At 48.6% G+C, this 25,026-nt stretch overlaps 1 protein-coding gene across 2 annotated transcripts in view; it reads left to right on the forward strand.

The window, feature by feature from the left end:
* The first annotated feature begins 2,876 nt into the window (after nt 1-2,876).
* The window catches only part of Slc24a4 (solute carrier family 24 member 4), a 142,240-nt gene continuing 120,090 nt past the window's right edge, over nt 2,877-25,026 (forward strand). For both annotated transcript variants that reach the window (XM_085830625.1, XM_021179008.3), the window contains exons 1-2: nt 2,877-3,676; nt 5,662-5,772. In XM_085830625.1, coding sequence (XP_085686751.1) covers nt 3,547-3,676; nt 5,662-5,772 — 241 coding nt within the window. In that variant the 5' untranslated portion in view covers nt 2,877-3,546. The remainder of the gene's footprint in view (nt 3,677-5,661; nt 5,773-25,026) is intronic.

Raw genomic sequence — 25,026 nt, forward strand, 5'->3', positions numbered from 1 at the left:
AGTGCTAGAAATAGGAAGATTTATTGTGTGTTAGAAAAACGATTTTTAAAGGAAAAACAGCACCTTACCCATCACCCCCCAACCAAGCCACCCTGTCCAAATAGCTAAAGACTATCTGACTGTGTGCATGTCTTCTACCATGTCAAATAAAAAGAAAATGCCCTATTGAAGAAAGAGACACTCCGAGTCCAGTGGCACTGACGCCAGGGCTCCAGATAAGCCCAGGGAAGCACTCTCCATCTGTGCCCGTGGTCTCGCTGATTTAGGAAGCGCTCCTGAATGCTTCCTATTTGAAAGGTACATAATATCCAATTCTCTCTTCTGCAGGCTGAGTCATTAGTGTGCTGTTGCCGAGGCTATTTGGTAATGGGCACTATTTAAATGAAGCAAAAAAAAAAAAAAGAGTACAGTTTCAAACGAATTGCTTTTTAAACTGTCAAATAAAAGGAATCCATTTGTTCCTGTGAGATCATTCCAAGGATTCTAACTATTAACTGAAAGCAGTTGAAAAATGTCAAAGAGAAATGTTCTATTATGGGCTGCCTGTTTCCAGGTGGAAACTAACGACTCCTTTGACCTGGTCTGGACTCAAAACTTTCTATTTTCATTAGTCCTATGTGAAACAAGATGCTAGGGTTAATTCTTTATTTATTTGTTTCTATACCAGGTATAGACAGTGTTATCTGTCAACTCTTTTTCCTCTGTCTTAAATTGGGTGTCAAGGGCCCTTGCTAAGCAGTTTTCCCAGTATCATATTTAATAGTTTTTTCCTTCCCTTCTTTGTTGATAAACTCATCCTTGTCTAGTGTAGTAGCCAGTACCAAACTGGAGGATAATGAGTTGAAGAGACACGCTACAGACCAGACGGAACCCCAGATTGTTCTACACAGGGCCCTCCTAGGGCTTTCCATGCGGTTGCATTTACATCCATGCCCTCAGTATCTTTGTGATGTCTGTCATATTGATAAGTTATCCTATGCTGTTTGAGTTGTCTGAGAAGTTGGAGATGCAGCTGTCTCAAGATCCCTTATCTGGGGAAGGGATGCTCTCCTCCAACTCTGTGATGGGTGGGGGTTGGGGGTGAGGAGAACAACAGCAACATGCCCAAGAATAAAACCATTGTGTCCTTGAGAGCAGAGGAAGGTAACCCCTTTCCAACAGATGGTACTGCTGTTTATCCCGTAATATAAAAATGCCTGCAGTGGGTACCAAGATCAGAAAGCTCATCCATGAAGAGACAGCTCAACTGAGAACTGCAGTTGACTGTCTCAACTTGCCCAGCGTTGTAACTGTTTCCAGTTTATAAATCTCAGATTTTGCCATGTTTTGCTATTTATCTACCTGCCCACTTTGCCTGCCTGCCTGTTCTCTTACTTTTTGTTTGTTTGTTTGTTTGTTCTATACTTAATAAACTCACCTATTCTACGGACCATACTGAACAGTATAGAAATGAAGATGCTGCAAACAGTGACACCCCACCCCACCCCCACCCCAGCCTTCTGGGTACTTCTTACCTGTGTCCCTCTGCTTGCCTAAGAAGTACAAAGGAACCTTGCAGGCAGTGGCCAGCTAGAGGAGACATTTGGGACAGTCCCCAGAAGGGAAGTCCTCACACTTGACTATGCTCAAGATCTCTAGGGTATCTGGTTAAAAATGCACATTTTAGCTCAGTAGGTCTAAGAGTAGATTTAAATGTGCGGCCTGCCTGTCTCCTATGCTCCCAGGCAATGACTTGGCTGCTGTGGACCACGCTGTAGCCTAATGAGCAGCAAGGGAATGTTTGGTGCTCAGAGCAAAACACTTTGAAAATCCCACTTAGCATCGGAGGGACAGGCCCCCCTTTAGTTCAGGGTTCCTTGAAAGCAGACATTGGGTCTTAATACACGTTGTTGTTGTTGTTGTTGTTGTTGTTGTTGTTGTTGTTGTTGTTGTTTTGTTTCTTGGCAGGATGGCACTTGGCACAGAGCCCACAAATGGCGGGTATGTATTTATTTAATTAAACACAGTTGGCTTTGATCCAAAAATGGTTTTAAGAGGAGTTAACCCCTAAATCAGCACAGGATAGAAAACCGACAGGGAAGTCTGAGTTAGAGATCCTTCCTGATAGAGGTCCCCTCCGCTTATTTGCCTCTGGATGACACCTCCACTGCTCTTCGGAAATTTCACTGCGCCCACATTTTAAAAGCGGCTTACACTAGAGAGCCGAAAGGAAGGGAGGTGGGAAAACAAACCCAAACCAGAAAGCCTTGCGAAGCTGTGAGGTTGCAAAACATCAAAAGCTCCCAACTGTTGGCAGCAGAGCCTCAGAACTGCGGGGTTTCTCCCTCAGTCAGATTACCAGCGTTTCATAGGTCGGTGTTGCGACCCCGCCACACAGGTCCCTAGGTTACCCAGAGAGCCTGGCAGGAACTGGTCCCGGCGGGCGTCGGTTGGCTTGGTGCAAGTCTGTTTCTTAGCACTGAGCGAGCAATTAAGCTGCTTGTACATTGGAGACCTCCGGGTGGTAGTGATGACCGCCTTGTGTCGCTGCGGGGATTAGGGGGTCTCGGGGAACCAGGACCCGTGTGAGAGCCCTACAGAAACCCTGGTTCTGAGAGTCCTTGCTGATGCCATAACCTGTTCCACCTTATAGCAATCACAAGAAGCTGAGGACTCATTTTGGCTCCATAGGGTTAGAGAGAGAGAGGAAGGGGGTTGCGGGGAGGCAAGGAAAGGGGATTATATTGGTCAGTAGTTGAGCCTCTCTTGGGGGAAGGGAGAAGCGCACTGGGCGAGCGCCCTAGGGGAGGTGTACACGTGCAGGGGAAGGGGGGGGGGTGAGAGGCGGGCAGGCGGGAGGGGAGGAGTAGGGAGGCGAGAGCAGCTTGCGGGAGGCGACACGGCCTCGCAGACACAGGCTCTGGCCGCCTAAGAGCCAGAGAGAAAGTTCCCGGGACAGTTCGCCCGCGGGAGGGCCCAAACTGCGGCCACTGGCCGAGAGGGTCTTGAGTCCTGAGAGTGCTGCGCGCGGTCCTCCTGCACGCACTTGGCTGCCCGGGCCCTGCTTTCCGAGAGAAGCAGAGGAGCCTCGCAGGCGGGCAGCCGGGGCGGCTGGGGCTAAACTTGGACGAGGAGGATGCTGCGAGTGGGCGCGGCGGCTCGGGGCGCGGGGGCGCTCGCCAAGCACTGATTGCTCCCGGCGGACTCCGAGCGCGCTGAAGAGCAGTGGGCAGGTAGCGGCTCCAAGCGCCCGGACTGCGCCAAGCCGACAAGCAGGGCCGCCAGCGCCACCGTGCAGGCGTCGTCTCCTCGCCACGGAGTCATGGTGCGAGCAGCGCACACGCCCCGCGCGGAACTCTGAGCTCCGGCCGTGCGTTGCTCCCCCTCCTCTGGTATTCCCATCCGATCTCCCCGTGACTGCCTTGCTCGCGGACCATGAAGCTATCGCCCAGAGCCCCTTGCCTCTGAGCTACGCATCGCCCCGTTGCAGCCCCAACGCCACTGGGCCACAGACAGCGCTCCAAGCCTTGAAGCTCGGGATCTTCCAGGGGCGCCGGGCGTACGGAGATGGCGCTCGGTGGACTCATCTGGCAGAGCAAAGTTCGCCGGAGGCGAGAGATGCTGCCGCAGCAAGTTGGCTTCGTGTGCGCTGTGCTGGCCCTGGTGTGCTGTGCCTCCAGCCTCTTTGGAAGCTTGGGTAGGTGTGGGAAAGGATGTTTTCCACTCGAGGAGTTGGGGGGCTTGAGCTCGGACAGCTCCAGCTTCTTCTCTGTCAGATTGGTCCCCAGGGTTTTCTCTCCCCGCTCAGTGGGCAGTGCTCACCCAGGAGTGCTGAGCCACGCGCTGGACTGTGGCGACGTTCTGCCGAACTACTCAAGCTCCCTGGGGGTTCGGGACGCAGTTGTAGGTGTGCTACTGGGATCAAAGCCTGCACCACCTCTGTCCCTGGAGTGTGCGGGCAATGGGCAACTCATGGCAGCCCAGGGGTAGAGTCTCCCGCTTTAGGATGTGTAACGCTGAGCAGCCCGCTTTCCTGTTCTGCAAAGCTGCAAAGGCTGTGCTCTATCCCTCAGAGACCCAAATTCTCAGGCTTAGTCTCTGCTCTCCTCCTTGCACCTGCCCTGATCCAAATGCTTGGTCCTCCCCAACCCTAAACGGAGCGGGGGCAGTCTGTCCCCCGTGGGAGATTGCTGCCATGTTCCAGCATCCCTTCACTCAACTCTGCTTAATCCCCAAGGAGAGGGAGGGCTGGTGTGCATAGCCATGATCCACGCTCCTCCAAGCAGAAGGCGACCTGGGAGTCTGTTAAGACATGCAAATTTCAGACGGAGTGGGGAAAGAGAAGAAACTTATGAAATATTTATTTCGGGGTGATTTGGGCTCCTGTTTAGCCTTTAAAGAATGTTTAACTAGTGCTGTCAACATTTGGGGTGACCCCTTCCTCCCTCCCCATGAAATAAATGTTGTCAACCTAGCCAGAGGCACAGGAGGAGGGCACCTTTTTTGAGTGGTTAGTGAGGCCATTAACATAGTATCTTGGGATCATTAAGAGATCTGTACAGCGACATTAAAAGCAAGTGAAACCTGGTTAAATTTTTAAACAGAAAAAGAGACACCTCTCTCTTTCAATACCCAGACTGTGATTTGGGGGTAGAAGGCTAGAGAGTGGCTCATTTCTAAAGAAGTCCAGAAAGTTTATCTCTAACACCTTCATACCCAATGCTTTGCAATTGGACAATTAAACACAAGAAATGACAAAATGTCCAGAGGAGCTGCGAGGGTTAGGCATTCTGGAGGATGTATCACTACCCAGCTGAAACATCTGGACAGGCAAAGAGTTAAGGTGTAGTCTGAACGCCAGCGCTATTTTTATTTGCTAGATCAGGAATTAGTTTCCCGTGCTACCATCTCTGTTCAAGGGCATCCATGCCTTCTCTGATATGGCTCTGTGTGACCCCCTGGACCACAGCATAATGACCTGGGAGCTTGGTTCTATATAGACTCTCAATCTCTTCCTTGGACCTACTGAATCAGAGTTCCATTTCGAGCAGATCCCTGGGTGATGTGTTTACACACGGAGCCATGTACCATCAGCTGGCTGAGCACACACATTTAAACATCCAATTGTGGGGACCACCTGAGCAAGTTCACTGAGAAAGTATTTAATGCTCCTAATGTAATCTTTTGTTGTGTGGAGGTGGAGAGGTGGAGGGAGCTGAGACCAGCTCAATCTCGTCCAAGGTCGGATCACTAAGTGACCCATGTGAGACTAGAAACACAGGATTAAATTCAGGAAGCAGGATAGTGTTTGTAAGCAGGTGATAGCATGCTGCCAATGACTGTAGCACTCACTACAGGTGGCTCTAAGTAGCCAGCCCTGAGGCTGGAGAGATGTCTCGAAGTTAAGAGCCTATACTGTTCTTCCAGAAGACTTGAGGTCAATTCCTGGCACCCTCTTCAGGGCCCTCACTACCATCTGTAACTCCAGGCAGATCTGACTCCTTTGGCCTCTGCAGACACCTGTGCTCATGTGCACCTCCCCCACCCCCACATTTAAAGAAAAATAATAAAAATAAGTACCCAACGTCTGTGCCCGACCTAGCTAGATGCACAGGGGTAAAGTTGTTTAAAAAATGACAGGGACCTGATGATATCTGTGACTTGTTTTCTTTTCCAATCCAGGCCACAAAACAGCTTCTGCTGGCAAACATGTTCTGCTGGACACGTGGCGAAATAGAAAATTGATGGCACCAATCAATGGGACTCCGCTGGCTAAGAACTGCACAGATCCTGGTAAGGCGCTATCCCCTTCCCTGCAGCCGTTTAACCCCAGCCTGGGTTTGATACCTACATGGACAGATCCAGACAATGCTGGGAAAGACAGCCTTAGGAACCTGAGTGAGAAAGGGGAGCTGCATGGTGCTGAAATGAAACCTATAGACTTTCGTCAGCCACGCTGCTAAGCAACACGAGAGCTTTCTTTATCCAGCAACTACGAAGGTCACATTCGAGAGTCTAAAAATGTTATCTTTTGTTCTAAAGGCATTATATCTTTTCTGCTCTCTTGGCTTTGCCCTGGTGTCTGTCATGTCTCCCTTTGCTCACCATGTGCATTTGATGGTCCCCTTGGGACAATGAATCCATAGCTCATGGTGGGTTTCTTCATGAGATGACCTACCAGGATGGGAGCACTCCAGGACACTGAAGGGAGGACTCTGGGCTAGTTGCTAGGCCCTTCCTCTCTAATGGAAGTTCTTGGGTAGTTGGGTTGTGCTTGTCCTGGGGAGCTCTTTTAATGTTTCTCGCTGGGGTGTCTGGGGTGCTAGGGTCCCAGGGGTATCATCTGATCTATTCTGCTGCAGGCAGACGTCACTTAAACCAGTAAAAACCAGTCCTCAGGAGGAAGGAGTGTACCTGGTGGCAGAGACATATGACTGTTGCTCAGGCCTCTCACAGGAGAGGTCTTTGTGAAGTGAACACAGTAGGGTGAAGAGTTCAGAAGCCCTGAGGGAGGTAGGAGACTTTGTTATAGATGGCTTTTCTACTGAGTTGCTGGGTAAATCATGCAGTTTTCTGGGATTTCTAACCTGCAACGTGGGCAGAATGGTGCTTACCTACTCTGGGTTGTTGAAGAATCTGTCAAGGCTCTGCAAAGGGCTGTGTGTAGGAGATGGAACCACCGGGCAAAGGAGTAGGCTTGGGTGCAGAGCTCCAGGCTTCTGATGTCAGCCTCTGCAAGGCAGTGTCTTTTTAGGTTAGGGAAGGTGGAGACACAAGATGCTCAAAGTCACACAGCTCGTTAGTATGGACGCTGGCTTCAGAACCCAGGTCTGTGTGCCTAGTCTGTGTGTTGGGCTCAATGTGCTCTGCTCTCAGAGACAGTGCTTCTCAGCCTGTGGGTCGAGACCCCTTTAGGGATTGAATGACCCTTTCACAAGGGTCACCTAAGACCGTCAGAAAACTCAGATATTTGCATTACAGTTCATAACAGTATCAAAATTACAGCTACAAAGTATCAATGAAAACAACTATGGTTGGGAGTCACCACAACGTGAGGAACCGCATTAAAGGGGCGCAGCGTTAGGAGGGTTGAGAACCACTGCTCTAAGCTATCTTTCTGGTTTCAACACCATGAACTTCTCTTTCTCCAGAGGCCTCCTAGAAGGACTTTGTAGTATGAAGGGACAGTGAGGACTTTCAAAGCAGCATTTGTAGGTCCCACTGAACCTGGACATCCCATCCCATCATCTTGGCGATCCCACAGTCAGTGGTACCATGCTGTTGTTAACATCCCCAACACATCTTTTTTTGTTCAGGTACTTCCCTGCCTCCAGAAAAGGGGTGTTTACCCAATCATGAGCAATCTCAATCTCCCACAGGGATAGAACACAGTGCTTTGTCTACTTGTGGAGAGGGAAATGAGAGAAACCATCCATGTCTTTAGTAGTAATTAACACTCAAATTACACTTTGTGCTGACTGTATCCATCATGGGCCTAGCGTCAGGAGGGTCTCAGTGAATGGGATGGTGTACTAGAAGCACGCCTTGACACACGGGAGTCTTTGTGGTGGTCTGCAAAGATGGGGACATAAAGGCCATTTCAGTGGCTCCTGAAGGTCTCATCTCTGAGTTAACTGAGTTCTGGTGCTCTCTAGCTACTCTCTTATTGCTATGGCAAAGCATCACAGCCAGGGCAACTTAGAAAAGAAAGCGTTTAATTGGTCTTACAGTTTCAGAGAATCCATGACAGTGGAGCAGAGGCATGGCAGTAGGAGCAGCTGAGAGCTCACGTTGATCCACAAGCAGGAGACACACACAGGGAGGGGGGAGGTAACGGCATTAATGGCATGAATCTTTTGAAATCTCAAGTCCTGCTCATGACATACCTTCTTCAAAAGGCAACATCTCCTAATTCTTCCCAAATAGTTCTACTAATGTGGGGACCAATATTTAAACACTCTGAATGAATGAGCCATTCTTATTCAAACCACCCCAAGGGCTATGCCCTTCCCATTCCCACTCCCATATCTTCCAAGGTTAGATGCAGAGTCCCTTCTTCCTTCCTTCCTTCCTTCCTTCCTTCCTTCCTTCCTTCCTTCCTTCCTTCCTTCCTCTCTCTCTCTCTCTCTCTCTCTCTCTCTCTCTCTCTCTCTCTCTCTCTCTCTCTCCCCCTCTCTTTCCTTAGCAAGCAGTTGCTATTGCACACAGACTGTGGAATCCAAGCAGTTTACAAGAAGCAGCGTCTGCCATTAAGTAGCTTACAGCCAAGTAGAATGGGCAAGATCTTAACCCAGAAAAGCCATATAACAGTGAAGGATCACGGAGATTGCAGTCAATCCTGCAGGAGACACTTCCTTTTCGGTGTATACAGGAGGAGCTGACCTGCTAGAGTTCTGCGTAGTCATGGGTATAGATGAGGTTGGCCTTTGTTTCAATGACAGAAACCTTCCCAACTGAGTTTAGCAAACAAGGAAAATGATTAGCTTGGTAACTGGAAGAGTGGGCTCAGAGGTTAAAAGGTGTCTATAACTCAGCTTTGCCCAGTCTCTAGGACTCAGTTGTGTTCTAGCATGGGAAGATGGTCACCAAAAGGCCACTTTTTCTTATGTGAATTGGTGTTTTGCCTACAAGTGTGTCTGTGTGAAGATATTGGATCCCCTGCAATTGGAGTTACAGACAGTTGTGAGCTGCCATGTGGGGGCTGGGAATTGAACCGGGTTCTTTGGAAGAGCAGCCAGGGCTCTTAACCACTGAGCCATCTCTGCAGCCCCAAAGCTACTCTTATGTCCTTGCAGGCTCTGATTGCTGTAAAGAGTGTATCTGAATCTTGAGACATGTTCTGTTGGCTGGGATTGACTTGGCCTCATGATGACCCTAAGTTAACTATATGGGCCAAATGAGGGTTGGGTGCAGGATTGTTTTAGGCATCTGGAGCGAGCAAATGAAGCTGCTTCCTCAACCTCCACCTGGGACTCAGTGTGCACCTGGGAGTCAGTGTGCACCTGGGGGTCAGTGTGCACCTGGGAGTCAGCATACACCTGGGAGTCAGTGTGCACCTGGGGGTCAGTGTGCACCTGGGAGTCAGCATACACCTGGGGGTCAGTGTGCACCTGGGGGTCAGTGTGCACCTGGGGGTCAGTGTGCACCTGGGGGTCAGCATACACCTGGGAGTCAGTGTGCACCTGGGGGTCAGTGTGCACCTGGGAGTCAGTGTGCACCTGGGAGTCAGTGTGCACCTGGGAGTCAGTGTGCACCTGGGGGTCAGTGTGCACCTGGGAGTCAGCATACACCTGGGGGTCAGTGTGCACTTGGGGGTCAGTGTGCACCTGGGGGTCAGTGTGCACCTGGGAGTCAGCATACACCTGGGAGTCAGTGTGCACCTGGGGGTCAGTGTGCACCTGGGAGTCAGCATACACCTGGGGGTCAGTGTGCACCTGGGGGTCAGTGTGCACTTGGGGGTCAGTGTGCACCTGGGGGTCAGTGTGCACCTGGGGGTCAGTGTGCACCTGGGGTCAGTGTGCACCTGGGGGTCAGTGTGCACCTGGGAGTCAGTGTGCACCTGGGAGTCAGTGTGCACCTGGGAGTCAGTGTGCACCTGGGAGTCAGCATACACCTGGGAGTCAGTGTGCACCTGGGAGTCAGTGTGCACCTGGGGGTCAGTGTGCACCTGGGGGTCAGTGTGCACCTGGGGGTCAGTGTGCACCTGGGAGTCAGTGTGCACCTGGGAGTCAGCATACACTTGGGAGTCAGTGTGCACCTGGGGGTCAGTGTGCACCTGGGGGTCAGTGTGCACCTGGGAGTCAGCATACACCTGGGAGTCAGTGTGCACCTGGGGGTCAGTGTGGCTGGGCACCTGAGGGCTAGTGTTGCTAGAATCTATGTGGCCCAACAGCTGGGTATAAGTGTGACTGGCACCTATCGGTCCGTGTAACAGGACACCTAGGGGGCAGGTAGATGCTCACCCAAAGCTTACATCCTGGGCTGCTGCTATGATAAATGTGGACTGGGGTTCCAGGTTAGAAGTTCAGAAGTGTGACAGAATCCACGCATAAAAGGTATTTGCAAGAGGAAGTCAGAGTTGTTTCTACCAAGGCTGGGGCCCAGAGGTTCATAGTGGGCCATCACCATGAGCCTACTAGGAATATAGTCTTGTTCTCTCTCCTATTAGAATGGAATCTGCATCCTAACAAGGTCCCCAGTGAGTTGTGTATACACCAAATGCCAGTGGGCCCTGCCCTAGAGTGTTGCTGGACACTTGCAGGTAGGCAGTTGACCAGTGTTCGAATGTTAGGCTAAAAGTGTTGAGTATTTGCCAATCATGAACAAGGCTCTGCCTTTAGTCATCCTAGCACTGAAAAATCGCTTGTGAATGTTTAATAAAAGTTAAGACTTGGTTTAACATAGTAATTTTCCGAAGTATTTGCTTATTTATTTTACACATAGGGAAAAACAATTACTTAATCTTGGCCAATGATGGCTATAGAAAAATCATAATTTTCCTTCGGAGACTTGAAGGCATGATCTGGACTCCAGACCTTAGATATTTCTCTTCACAGTCTAGATAGTGGTTCTCAATCTTCCTGTGACCCTTTTAATACCGGTCCTCATGTTGTGGTGACCCCCAACCATAAGATTGTGTTTGTTGCTACTTCAAACTGTAATTTTACTGTTACCAATTTATTTATGTTATTACAATTATGAATTGTGATGTAAATATCTGTGTTTCCTATGTTCTTAGGTGACCCTGTGCAAGGGTCATTTGTCACGCCCCTCCCCCAAAGGGGTTGTGGCTTCTAGGTTGAGATTCCGTGTCTCTATAGAGCAAGCAATACAGAAAGCAGGAGGTTTGCCGTAGCCAAAACCCATGCAACAGAAATGAATGGCAGGAACCCTGAGTCTGTCACTGGCTGCTATAACAAATTACCTCAGGCTACGTGGCTAAAAAGATGCTTTCTCACAGATCTGGACATTGGAAAGTTAAAGATGACGTTACTGATTTTTCTGGTGTTTGGTGATGACTGTCTGCCTTAGAGAGAGCTGCCTTCCTTTGTGTGGTGTGTTCCTATGATAGTGAGAAAACATAATTATGCTTCCTTCTCTTTCCCCACCTCCTCTTGCTCTTTTTCCTCTTTCCCCTCCTCCTCCTCTTCCTCCTCTTTCTCCTCTTTCTCCTGTCCCTTGCCCCTCTCCCCTTCTTCTTATTAAGGGCACTAATTCATTATAGGAACTCTTTCCCCCTTCCTCTCCCTCTTCCTCCTCCTCTTCCTCTTCCTCCTCTTTCTTCTCTTCTTTCTCCTCTCCTCTCCCTCCCCTCTTCTTATTAAGGACACTAATCCATTACAGGAACCCCACCATCATAGTCTCCTTTAACCCTAATCTCCATCTCACACACCCAAAGGCCTCCAAATACTCTCTTCTAGAAGGTTGTGTCTTCAACATAAGGATTGGGACCATGGAGCCCATTCAGTCCACAGAGGGAACCAGCAAGTTCCCAGGCCTGTCTTGGTGGTAGCACCTCGAGTGTTGAAGGATGACTCTTCCCAAGCCTGGCCTGCAGGAAGAGACACTTCCTGGGGAATGCAGTTGCCAAGGCCTGAACTGGAAATCAGGACCAGTGACAGTTGCATTGCATGAGCAACTTTTAAGGCTTCTGGCCATCATGACCTCTCTGTCCTTATCTCTCATGGATTTCTGCTCATCACTGCAACATCCTAAAGGTTGCTCCTGTCTACCCAATCCTAGTAGACCCCCAAACCAGTGGCTGTCACAGTGTCTTGTTCCAGCCCCTCACAAGTGTCCATTCTTCTACCCACTGTCACATTGCTCACTGCTCTGGAACATATCCAGTGAAAGCCTAGTTTGGCATCTGAAGCCACCGTGTGCGTTTCAGCTTTCCCATCTGCGACATGGGATGCAGGGGTGATAATTACATCTGGGTCACAGGCTTACTAGGTAATACACATTACCACACATCAGCCCTTAACCTAGTGTTTGGCACGTAAGACATCCTCTACCCTGTGTCATAAGACAGTTACACACATAAGTTTCATCCACTGCCTCTGGTGATGAGACAGAGCTGGGGCGTCACAAGCACTGGGCAGCTGTTTGTTGATGGAGCTGATCCTCTCATGGAAGCAAACATTTCTTAGTTTGCTGTATCTTTATCTTTGAGGGTTTAGAATTCTGCCAGACAGTCTATCTTGGAACATGTTTACATAGAAAAATGTTGACTTCCTATTTTGGTTTGGGTGTTGTTTGTTTGTTTGTTTGTTTTTGTTTTAAATTGTGTTGAGCGAGGCTTCTCCTGTCCTTATCCCCACCCAACCCCACATTTAAGTTTGAGTGAGTGCCTCTTCTTTTTGGCTCTGTCCCCCTGTAGTTTTCTGGCATCCTGAATCTTTAAAAAGTAGGTGAAGGAGAGAGGAGGTGGATTTGTTGCTGGGGGATTTCAGCCTCCTGTAGAGTTTGCTGTGTTATGTTGAGGTTCCCTCTTGCATTCTGAAGTGCCTGGTGGCTGTGTCCTTGGGAGAAAGGCTGGGAGGAGCAGGGTGAAGATGAAGGGTCTTGTAGCATTTCAGAGGAGCAGAGCAACTGATGCAGGCTTTGAATGGAGGATGCTTTGTGATCCAGTTGCTTTTGTGACTCTGCCCTTGCTTTTTTTCTGTACTGGGTAGAGGTGGAGGCAGGTGTGAAGGAAAGTATGTGGCAGACTGGGTAAGGACAGGAGGGGCGTGCCAACGGGAGCCGGTACACAGTTGGATCAGGCAGAGATGAAGCCACTGGACAGTACCCCTGCCACAGGTCTCATAGATGCCCCCATTCAGGAATCAAAGGTGCAAAAAGCATGAGAAATAAAGAAGAGGAAGAAACCAGAACTGCAAAAGGTACATCAGGATTGTGTGGGGAGTCAAGTACAGGCCACAGGAACAGGGATGTGGTAGAGCCAGCAGTCTGATCACAAAAGGAGGCTGGGAAGACAGTCATTTGTCATCTAAACACCCACCTTTTGCTCCTTGAAGGGTGGGATGGGGTCAAATGGGTCCAAGTCTTTGGGAGGCAGATTCTGGTGTCAGCAGTACCTACGACTCTGCCTGCTGGCATTTGGGCATTTTCTACCTCTCCTATCTGTGAACAAAAAGAGGTTGTGCTGGCTAGTTAGGAAGATTTCCAGAAGCCAGAAAAGGCTTGTGTCTGTGCATCTTGGAGATGGTGGTTTGTATAGTGAAAGCAGACCTAGGGACTGAGTCTCAGCTTACTTCTTACTAGTGATGTGACCTTGAACAAATTATGTAAAGTTTTAAGTTTTCCCTTTTGGAATGAGGATAATAGAAGTTCCTGCCCACCTTACTAGGCTTCTATGAGACTTAAGCCACTTGACAGGTGGAATTTTTAAGTGGTACCTAGCACATGGTAGTGCTGCCCTGGGGTGCCATGTGTTGGACACATTCTGAGTACACTCTGTATTTCTTTTTCTAAGAACTCTTTACAAAGGGGCTATTAATGCTCTTGTTCTGCCGATGAGAAGACCAACGCCATCCGGAGAACAGAAAAAGCGGGGGGTGGGGGGATATACTCAATATACTCAATAATTATTTTTCTAGAGAAGTTTTAGGTTTATAGAAAAAATTTGAACAAACAACAACAAAATATGGAGAGCCTCTTACCTGGTCCTGGCTCTGCAGCAGTTCACACCTAGCTATTCACACCTAGCTGTCGGGTGTTACATTTGCACACATGAACTAATATGTGTACATTGTTATTAGTCAAAGTCTGCAGTAGACTTCAGCATTCACTTTGTCCTCTCCTTGTGGGTTCTGATAGATGTGGGTCCGCCATTACTGATTCTTGCTAAATGATTTGGCTGCCTTAGAAGTCCCTCCTGGAACCGGCTTATAAAATGTGGACTGGGAATGTGGCTAACTTGGTAGAGTGCTTTCCAAGCATGCCTGAGGCTCTGGGTTCCTTCGCTAGTACTGCACAAAACTGAGTGTGGTGGTACATGGGGCAGGAGCAGCAGCAGTTCAGGGTCATGCGTGGCTTTATAGCCCATTGAAGCTAGCCTAGACTATATGGAACCCTGACTTTAAAAAGAAGTTGGGGTGGGAGTGGGGGCTGGCGAGATGTCTCAGCCCTTAAGAGCACTGACTGCTCTTCCAAAGGTCCTGAGTTCAGTTCCCAGCAACCACGTGGTGGCTTCCAACCATCTGTAATGGGATCCGATGCCCTCTTCTGGTGTGTCTGAAGACAGCTACAGTGTACTCATATAAAATAAATAAATAAATAAATCTTTAAAAAAGGAGTAGGCGAGGAGAGTGTGGAACCTATATCCTGGTCCTTAGTTATAGTAAATGGGGGTAGAAAAGACAAGTTAGGGAGGTGAGCCCATCCCTGCTAGATGCCCCTCTGTGGGACGAGGCATGTGGGTCCTCGGCAGCCCCAAATGTCAGATTGCTTCTTGGTATTTTTCTAATACTGATTTGTTTGCAATCAAAAAGCAGTTCCCTCCGTTATCCAAACTACTGGGGCCATCTACAAGCAAACCTTTCTCCCTGCTGGGCCATCTCCTGCCCCCTGACATGCAGATCCTTCGTTCAGACCCCACTGTCAGGCCTCCCTGCAATCCAGAGCACGCCCACTCGCCAACTTGGCTGGCTTCCTGCTCAACTCTGGGAAGTGTTCCTGCCCGGGTTAAAAATGGAAACGATTAAGCACTGCCGTGTACTGCCTCGGGTAGGAGCAATCTTGCCGTGCAGTTCCACATGGGAGTCGCAGGCTTAATATGGGACTTTCATGTTCTATGTGGCCCATTATTAAGGAAGTATTGAAAGATAGCATTTCAAAGTTTTCAATGGACCTTTTTCATAAAAAAAAAAAAAGACAAATAACCATGCTGGATTCTTTCAGTGTTTCTCTGGGGGAAAGTTAGGAATATCCTTCTCAGGAAAGGAATGAGAGTCCACCAGGTGTCTGTGGAGAGAGGAATGGAGCTCTCCCTTGGCAGGTCGGATGGTGTCCTGTTGGGTTACAATCCCATAGCTTCCTCTGACACTTCAGTAAAAGCACAGCAGCAGCCCTGTACTCAAAGCAAACACAGCACAGCACTCATTTCTAGATGGCCATCTGCCTGCTTGGCTCTGTACAGGGTTCTCAGCCCAAAGGTCCTTGCTGCAAAGGGGGAGAGACTTGAAGGAAGGAGCCTGCCCTCAAAGGGATACGGCAGCATGGAAGGACAGCTAAGCAAATGAAAGTCACAGCATCATGTCCATACCTGGAGGAATGCTTACCAGCAAGCCAAGCCTCACTCCATGGCTGGCCCAGGGGAGAAAGAAAACAAACAGTGGCTGCGAGTGCTGGCACAGTAGTGAGTAATTAGGCTTCAGGGAGTTATCAAGCAATTAGCTCTTAGTTAAGGTGAGGCCAACGCAGATGACTTTGATTTTAAGATTTTGTAGCAAAAGGGGTAGGGGTTGGGTATGTATATGCCAATATGCCATGGGACCGGGATGACGTTGCCTGCTGGTTCCCAGCATCCGTGGAAAGTCAGTTAGAGAGATGCATCCCAGCTCATAGTCTATGCTGGACCCATGGATGATAGCTCATGGCAGGCAGCAAATGAAATGATACAGGCATTTGCCAGTCTTTGTTCTTCAGCCTTTCAACTCCGGGAGGGCAGGGACCAGATGCAGTTTGCTCTTGCCTCTGAGACTGAGGTATAAGTTCAGCTTAGAGTGCATGGTAACTGGCTGCAGAGGCCCCTTCATGCTGTGCACTGGGGAGCTGTGCTCCACGGACATGGTCTCCCTTTCAACTGTCTCATCTAGCCTGTGGATACCATGGAGTAGGACAGGGACACTCATGAAGGGGAAGTTGGGGATTAAGAATACAACTCTAGAGACAAGCCTTCTGGTCTCTAAGCTCCTAGTTCGGAGACCCCGAACTCTAGTTATCTTCTGCCCTGAGGGAAGGGTCAAGGTTGGCTCTGTGTATGGATGTATCGATATAACCTCAAGTATGGAACCATGACTGGTACGCAGAAAGTGGTACACTGCGTGTGTGTGTGTGTGTGTGTGTGTGTGTCCCTTCCTTACAAGGCTGTGAGCACCACATGTGTTCATATGAGAGATGTATAGGCTTCATTTTGAGTTCCACAACCCTATCCCAAATCACAAATACCCTCGTGCTTGCTACAGTTTCTTTGGAGAGTGGAGACGGTTATATTTTGCAGGGATGACCACAAGACAATAGAGACTGTGCAGCACAATGGTCTTTAGTAGGTCTGTTCTAAATCTGGGACCTTCTATGGGTCACGTGATCCCTGAGGAATGAAACCCGAGCTCAGAGACCATTTGTTAAGCTTTGGCACTGGCTGCCTAGATTTTGTAGAGGACACTGGTTATTTGAGCCTTCGCTTTCTGGCTGTGAAATGGGCAGAATGCTGGCACAGGGTACCCCTCAGGCTTCTGTGGCCTCAGTGCAAAGCGTTGTGTAGATTTGATCATGCTCACTTGCTCAGGGTATTAATGCATCTCTCTCAAGACCGTCCTCTTCCCTGCAACAGAGAGAACCAATTATCCGGGATCTCCCAGAATCGACCCCTTTATAACTAGGATTTGGTGCAAACGTGCCGCCTGCGTAAAGCAAAGGCCTCATGTACAGCTAGCACAGAAGGATAAAGATCATTGAGCTGCACTCGCAGCCTGTGTGGTGCTGTATGAAGCCCTACGCAGCCAGCGATAGCTCTACAATCCTAAACTTGCTTCAAACATTATGAAGGGGTGTGGTGGTGGTAGTGTGTGCACATATGTGTGTGTGTGTGTGTGTGTGTGTGTGCATGGTTCTTGAGTGTGAACTCTATAGATGATAATATCATTCCCAGTGTCAGAAAGTCAGATCCAACTGCTACACCATCCGTTTGCATCTGTGCCCACTATTGATTAATCTCATCCAAAGCACACATGTCTGACTTTCAGTTATGAGCTCCAGTCCAGGGAGAACTTGGCAGATCCCACACCAGCTGATTCCATTCAGTGACATGTGCTTCCTGAGGTCTCTACATGTATGTAAAATTTCCCTGAGGAGGAGGCCCTGGGTCATTTCTTTGGAGTAAGAAGCCAGCTGTGTGTTGCACTATAGCTGTAGGACTCATGTAGACTGGGCCAGTTTCCTAAGTATGGACCCTGCCTCCAGGGAACATCCATTCCCGTTAAGAGGGTAGAAACCTATGGAACTAACCTGTAATGTGCACAGTGCTACACTCTTGGTGTAGCCCTCAGTGTCAGGGCCATAGAGTGCATCGCCTAACAGGAGGAACCGGAGGTGGGGAAGGCAGGTTTTGAAAGTAAGAGGGCAGGCACTGTTTTGAGCACTTGACACATATGCCTTTGTCAATCCTGGTCACGGCTGCTGTTGGGTAGTAGGGTGGCATCCTCATTCCCATTTTTCCAAAGATGTAAGTTAGATATAAGGAGGCTAAATAGCTTCTCCAAGGTCTCTAGATCGGAGTTGAATCTGAGGATTCTGATCACAGCCCCCTTACCATTATGCTTAAGATGTTCCCTTTGCCTTGGGTTTAACAAAAGAAAGGGGAGTTGGAACTACTCGGCACTATTGTAAGGACATTTAGACAAAGATAATAGTCGTGTGTAGGGCGCCATTAAGTAGAGCGAGATGTGCAGAAGCTGTTGGGTGTGTAAGAGGGGATGTAGATTTGTCAGCTGTACCACCGGTGACATCTGTGGTTCATAACACCATTACCCTCTAAGATGGGAGCCAAGAAGTTCCTCTCTCCCTCCTCCCTTCCTTCTTCTTTCCCTACTCCTTCCCTCCTCCCTTCCTCCTTCCTTCCCTTTCCTTATAGACCTCTCTGTGGGAACCCTAATACACGCTTCATTCTTTAAGTTGTTTTCGTCAGGTATTTGTCACAGTGAAGGTCTTTTCCCCATGCACATTGCCTGAGTTTTACCTTATACTACAAAGTATGCCTCTGACAGATATTCCCTGGGCATCCACGTCAGGACACTGGAACTAAGGAGAGACATCCTTCTCCACAGGCTGGAAGGATAAGACCAGCATCTCTTCATTCCCCACAACCTGGGATGGCACATGAAAGGGTCTGGTGTGGCTGGGAGGTTTCAGAGGGATACAGTGGTTAGCTATCCCTTGCTGCAGATGGGGTGGTGGGACATTCTTGCAGGTGGCTTCAGAAACAAGAAGGCCAGAGAAACCCAAGGGTAAGGGAGATATTTTCATCTGGCTTAGCTTTACCTCCCTGCCTGTCTTCTCTGTTTTCCTCTTCACTGTGACCAATACCAGATGGAAACAACGGAAAGAACGAAGGATGTATTGTGGCCCACAGTCTGAGTGCACTGCCCAGCATAGAGGGAAATGTGTAGTGAGAGGAGCCTGTGGCAGCTGGTCATACTGCATCTGGCCCTTGATGACTGGTGGTGACTGGTCTTCTATGCTGCCTCTGAGGTTGGAATGCTGCTCATGAGGGGTTTGAAGAGCAGAAAAGATCACTGCTGCCTCCTACACTGGGCAGATGGGTGGGAGATTTGAGGATGGTTGAAGTCTCATGAAGCACCATGGAGAAGGGAACATGGGTTGTTCCAACAGTATGCTCCTGCCACCTGGCATTCCCCAGGTGTGAATATCCAGCTTATACTTAAAAAAAAAGTCCTTTTCAAGTGTGGGTTTGTGCACATGAGCACATGTACCCTTGGATCCCTGGGGCATCAGGTCTCCTGAAACTAGAGTTACAGGTGTGTGCTGGGACCTGAACTTGGGTCCCTACAAGAATAGTATGTGCTCTTAACTATGGAGCCATCTATCCAGACCCACTTACTATACTTTTTGTGCCAGCAGGCTTACTTCTAAACTTATCCCCCTAGACCACTGTGCAGAGAGGTTTTTTTGAAGCAATGTTGGAAACCCTTAAAGCCACAAGGGAAATTATGAATTCCAAACACAACAATGAAAGACCTGTAGCCTTGCTCTGAGGACCTTGCTTATCAGAGTTCTCATCTCCACATCTTCTGCCTCATTCCACCGCATTGCTAAATTATCTAGGGGAGAGCTGGTATGCCTTCTGTAGGAGGATCCATCACAAGCTTGTGTTTTGGGGAAAGGTGGCTGCAACTCAGCCTCATTTGTGGGGCCTGGTATCCATGTGCCGGAACCTGTTTGGAGATGAACTCCTGAGGACAGGGTTCCCTGGCTCCTTACTGAAATGTCTTCATGGGCATCACCACCTCAAAATGCCTTCATCTAAGGGAAGCTTCGTTCTAGAAAGGAATAGAAGTTCCCCAGAGGTTCACAGGTGCGTAGATAAAGATGATTAGTGGAGAAGATGGAATGATTTATGAGCGAGATTAGAGAGGCTAATCGGCTCTGACTGAGGCCTCATGGAGGAAGACTGTGAGAACGGGCTCCCAGCCCTGCCTTACAACAATTCACTGGGCTTCGGGGCCAGCACCTAGGGAATCTTAGGCCTAGGAGAAGCAGAATCAAGGGTCAGCTTCCTCTGCTTAAAAAAAAAATGCTTCTAGAACAAACTGCTGGCCTCTCAGTAGCCTCTCCAGGAAAACACAGGGGAGCCCCATCAGCTGGGAGGCTTTGATTAGCTAGGGAAGGGCATGGGGCTTTACTGGGCGGAGGGAACCAGCAGGGTAGGCCAGCCACAGCTCTGTATCTTTTCACTCTGTAATTCCAGGTAATTCTTCCGGGGGCCCAGGAGTGGGTAGACTCTGCGAAGAATTGCTTTGAAATCTCTTTGATCATTTAAACCTTGCCTATGTGTTCCTTAGCTGGCAAATATTCCCGTTTGGTGTATTGTGACAAGAAGCTAAATTACTTGTAGGCTTTGGCTGACCCACATCATTAGGAAGAAGCAGGGGGTGGGGCTCAACAGGTTCATCATTTGCAGGCCTCACACTGGGAAAGATATTGCTGTGGCCTCCACCTGGCTCGCCATGCATCTTCAACAACTACAGGGTGAAGAGAGAAGATGGCTGGGGGATGGGGGAGTCATAAAGGGGGGATGCGGAAGAAGGCAGCATGTCCCACTAATGGACATGGACACCTTGCTCAAATGCAGATGCAGGATGTCTGTACCTCTGTCCATCTCCCGGGTACCCCAGGGCTGCCTGTCTGGAGGTCAGCCTCACTTTGGATAGTGGCAGTGTAGTCTCTCTGCTCTGTGCTTGTGCTCCTGGTCTGTCAGTGATCTGCGTAGCCTTGAGCAAGTTGCTTGAGCTTCTGTCTCTCCCTCAGTGGTTTGCAGGGTTTGCCTGGCATGAGTCCAGGTAACTTATGCCCACTGCCTGCTGAGCTCTGTGACCCACACTTTGCTGGGGCTCCATGCTAGAAGCTGGTCATGTGGAGCTTACTCTGGTATCCCCTGAGCTTCTCTGAGGAGCCCTCTTGGTCTACAAGGTGACATCCCCCTGTCTCTACCCACTTCTTGAGGTACTTTCCATAAGCAAATAGCTTGGGACAAAACCATAGAGTCAGCCTTTCTTGGTGAGAGAACCACAATAAATATATTCAAGGTTCTGAGGTGTTTCGCAGTTGAGAAACCTTTAAGCAGTAAGAGTAGACATTCTAATTACAGAAACACACATAACACAATTTACCATTTTAACTATTTATAAGGGGAGAGTTTAGGAAGTGCAGTACATTCACACTGTGGTGTAACTGTCTCCACGCATCCATCTCTGGCGCCTTTACATCTTTGTAACCTGAAATTCCATGCCCATTAACCACGGTCCCCATTCCCCTCCCTAGCCCATGACAGCTGCCTTCAGACCTACTAGGCCTATTAATGTGACTGCTCTTATCAGTAGGATCATGTAATATTTACCCTCTGGTGTCTGGCTTCACCTCTGCGACATAATGTCCTCAAAGACCATTTATGCTGTAACAGGTGTCCAAAATCCCTCCTTGTGTGTAAGTGTGTGTTTTGGGGGCAAAGAGTGTGTATGTATGTGTGTCTGTGGAGGCCGGAGGTGAACTCTGAAGTTGTTACTCAAGTGTCAAGCCTACCCTGACCTGAGCCTTTTTATATTCTTGAGATTGGGTTTCTCACTGGCCTGTAACTCCCAAGAGAACGAGGCTGGTGAAGAGAGCCCCAGAGGTCTACTCACCTCTGCCTTTCCAGAACTGCGATTACAAATCCTTGCCACAGCAACCAGCTTTTAACTTGGCTTCTGGAAACTGAACTCAGGTCCTCGTGCTTGTAAGAACAACCTCTTTCTGGTCTGAGCTATCTGCCCAGCTGCAGAGATTCCTTCCTTTCTCTGGTTAAATGGTATTTAACTGTAGGCACAAACTATGCTTTCTTTATTCATCTACGGATGCGTGAGTGTTTCTCTTTTTTGTTTTGAATACTACCACTGTGAATGTGAATGTGAATGAAATAGGTTTGCATTGTAACATTTTATACACTTAATATTAAACAGGTTTTTTTGAGGGGGGAGGGCAGGGGACCACAGGTCCCTTAGCTGAGATTCTTGGCCCTGACTATACCATAGAGTCATCTGCGAGCTAGACAAAAATACCTATGCTAGGTCCTCCCATGGGCCAATTGAATCAGACCCTCTATGGTCAGAATCGGTACACAGGTATTTCGGTATGCTGTCTGGCACAATTGCTATCTGGCACATCTATCAGCAGTTCAAGCTCAGATCAAGAATTGGGAATAACTGAATCCCAGGATGCCCTGCGACTTGTCTCCTGTGTGGGTCTCCCCTCATCCAGAGCCTCTGCCTGTCTTGGAATTTCTGCCACAGTCTCTCAGGGGCATAGCGAGGCAAAGATGAAACTAGCAGGATTAAGGGATGGATGGATGTCAGCAACAACCTTGCCTCTGGCTCCCCAAAGCTGTCTTCTGCTAAGGAGTCCTGTCCGATAGGGGGAACCCATCCAGGGGTGGGTCTGTATCCACATGAAATCACCAAGCAGATGCACATTGTGAGGATGCAAGCCACCACCTACACCGGGATCCACTTCTCTGTGCTTCGTACTGGGACCAGATTCTGTACTGTATGCAGGGGTGGCTGCAGCTTCAAAGGGGTTGCTCTTTTATATGGATGATGAGTTTTTGTTTGCAAGGCTCTGAAAGCACCAGAATTCACACTCCTCAATCAGGATGGTGGCATCTGCTGTCTCTTAGAATTCAGGAGATTGGAGTCTCTGGCCTAGCATTTCTGACCACACAGCCCATGCCCATGAATGACGCCTCCTCCCTAGAGACAGGGATTTACCTCAGTGTGGTGGTTTAACTCCAGAGCCCCTATTTAGTGGTCTGCCAGCCTGTCTGGCATCACGATGTCTGATCTCACTTTGGCTAGATGTTTGAGAGTGTGGGGAATAACTTCAGTTATCATCTTTAAAGCATAGTGTGGGCCTTGATAAGAACAACCCCAAAAGTCTGCTTTTATTCTAAATGAGGTCTTCTGACTTGATTGCCCTTTAGAGGTGTCTGATGCTGGGGTCCTTTGTAAAGAACCCACCCGCCATTACACAGCAAGTGCTAGATCCTAGCAATGTTTTTGCCACATCCTCTGGGCACTCTGGGGACATCTGTTTCCTGGCTCCCTGAGCACAGTTTGCAGGAGCAGAGCTGGTGAACCCATGGTAACGGGGCCCACATGTTCCCTTCAGACTTAGTAACCAGTCCTCAGGAAGGCTGCTAAGCCTGGGGAAGAGATAACCCCCTTCCAGTACACTGTGCCTGGCCACAGCGTCACAGGGCAATGGGCTATGATTATTATTCTTTTTCCATTTGGAGTGAGTGACCAATGTCGTTTGGACAAACTAGCAGAGATCCCCAGAGCTGGTTTCCTCCACAGTGATGTGTAACATCAGAGGGAACCACTAAAGAACAATAGCAAAGGTTCTTAACGATAGCCCCCTTCAAAGACTTTTGATGGGGAGAAAACTCAGCCAATACCATACTTGCTATGCAAGCAGGAAGACCTGGGCTCTACCCCCAGAACCAACATTTTAAAAAGTCATAAAAGCTTGTCTCCTTTAAAAAATTTTAAATTGGCATTTAATTCAAATTTAAATCTTAAATTTAAAAACGTAGCTCAGTGGTACTGGATTCGCTCAGTGTCCTCAACAACAAAATTGTTAAAAGGAGACCAGTTTTGTGGCTTTGTAATGACCTCAGTCTCTGGTGCCTATGCTGGCAGATCTGGCTACTCCCTCTTTATGTATCAGGGTGCTGCATGTATGCCTTCTTACAAACATTCCCTTGTACCAGCCATGAAATTTCATGGAACAGGGACATTGCAGTCTTGATGAGAGTGTGAGTTTGGGATCCTGGGCTGGTGGGCCTGGTTTACAGGGCTGTGGAGTTGCAGGTTGTAAGGGCTTGTCACCTCGCACTTGGCCCTGAAGCCCTGAGCCACTGTTCCTGGCCCTGCTCAGCTTGCCTTTCTGCTGGGAAGGTCTTGTCCAGTGTTTTCCATTCTTCTTCCTTCTTGCCTTCAGATAGATGAAGTCAGGATGGCATAAGGAGCCCTGTGACCCCCTAAGATGCTAGGATGAAACTGTTCTTCATGTCTGCTCACTGGGATTTGGTGATGGCTCCTCTTCCATCCCTCCCCACACCCTCTTCTGCAGTTGGAAAAGCTATTTTTCTGCCAACAGGTGTTTTGCCTGCAGCCATGTCTATGCACCATATGTATGCAGTGCCCACAGAGGCCAGAAGAGGGTGTTGATCCCTAGAAGTAGCTCTACAGATGGCTGTTAGTCACTATCTGGGTTCTGAAGACAGTATCCAGGACCTCTGGAAGAGTAGCCAGTGCTCATAACTGCTGAGCCATCTCCAGTCCTCCAGATCATTTTTTAATAGAATATCTTTTATCTATGACTTGACAGTTCCATGCATGTAAAGAGCATCTTTTTTTTTCTTTTTGGCTGATTTTTTTTTTTTTTTTTAGATATTTTCTTTATTTACATTTCAAATGTTATCCCCTTTCCTAGTTTCCCCTCCAAAAATCTCCTATCCCTTCCCCCTCCCCTTGCTCCCCAACCCACCCACTCCCATTCCTGGTCCTGGCATTCCCCTATACTGGGGCATAGAACCTTCACAGGACCAAGGGCCTCTCCTCCCATTGATGACCAACTAGGCCATTCTCTGCTACATATATAACTAGGGCCACAAGTTCCACCATGTGTTTTGTTTGATTGGTGGTATAGTTCCAAGGAGCTCTGGGGGTACTGGTTAGTTCATATTGATGTTCCTCCTATGGGGCTTCAGACCTCTTCAGCTCCCTTAGTACTGTCTCTAGCTCCTTCATTGGGGACCTTGTGCTCCATCCAATGGATGATTGTGAGCATCCACTTCCGTATTTGCCAGGCACTGGCATAGCTTCACAGGAGACAGCTATATTAAGCTCCTGTCTATCAAGCTCTTGTTATCATCTGCCTAGTGTCTGGGTTTGGTGGTTGATTTTGGAATGGATCCCCAAGTGGGACAGTCTCTGGATGGTCATTCCTTCAGGCTCTGCTCCGAACTTTGTCTCTGTAACTTCTTCCATGGGTATTTTGTTCCCCATTCTAAGAAGGATTGAAGTATCCACACTTTGGTCTTCCTTCTTCTTGAGTTTCATGTGTTTTGCAAATTGTATCTTGGGTAATCTAAGTTTCTGGACTAATATCCACTTATCAGTGAGTGCATATCATGTGTGTTCTTTTGTGATTGGGTTACCTCACTCAGGATAATATCCTCCAGATCCATCCATTTGCCTAAGAATTTCATAAATTTATTGTTTTTAATATCTGAGTAGTACTCCATTGTGTAAATGTACCACACTTTCTGTATCCATTCTATTTATTTATTTATTTTTTGGTTTTTCGAGACAAGGTTTGTCTGTGTAGCCCTGGCTGTCCTGGAACTTACTTTGTAGACCAGGCTGGCCTCAAACTCAGAAATCCGCCTGCCTCTGCCTCCCAAGTGCTGGGATTAAAGGCTTGCGCCACCACGGCCAGCTTCTGTATCCATTCTTTTGTTGAGCATCTTAATCAGGTACACCCCAA

The sequence above is a fragment of the Mus caroli genome, unplaced genomic scaffold (assembly GCF_978045245.1).
Source record: "Mus caroli unplaced genomic scaffold, Mus_caroli_1 scaffold_14, whole genome shotgun sequence".
Classification (NCBI taxonomy): Eukaryota; Metazoa; Chordata; class Mammalia; order Rodentia; family Muridae; genus Mus; species Mus caroli.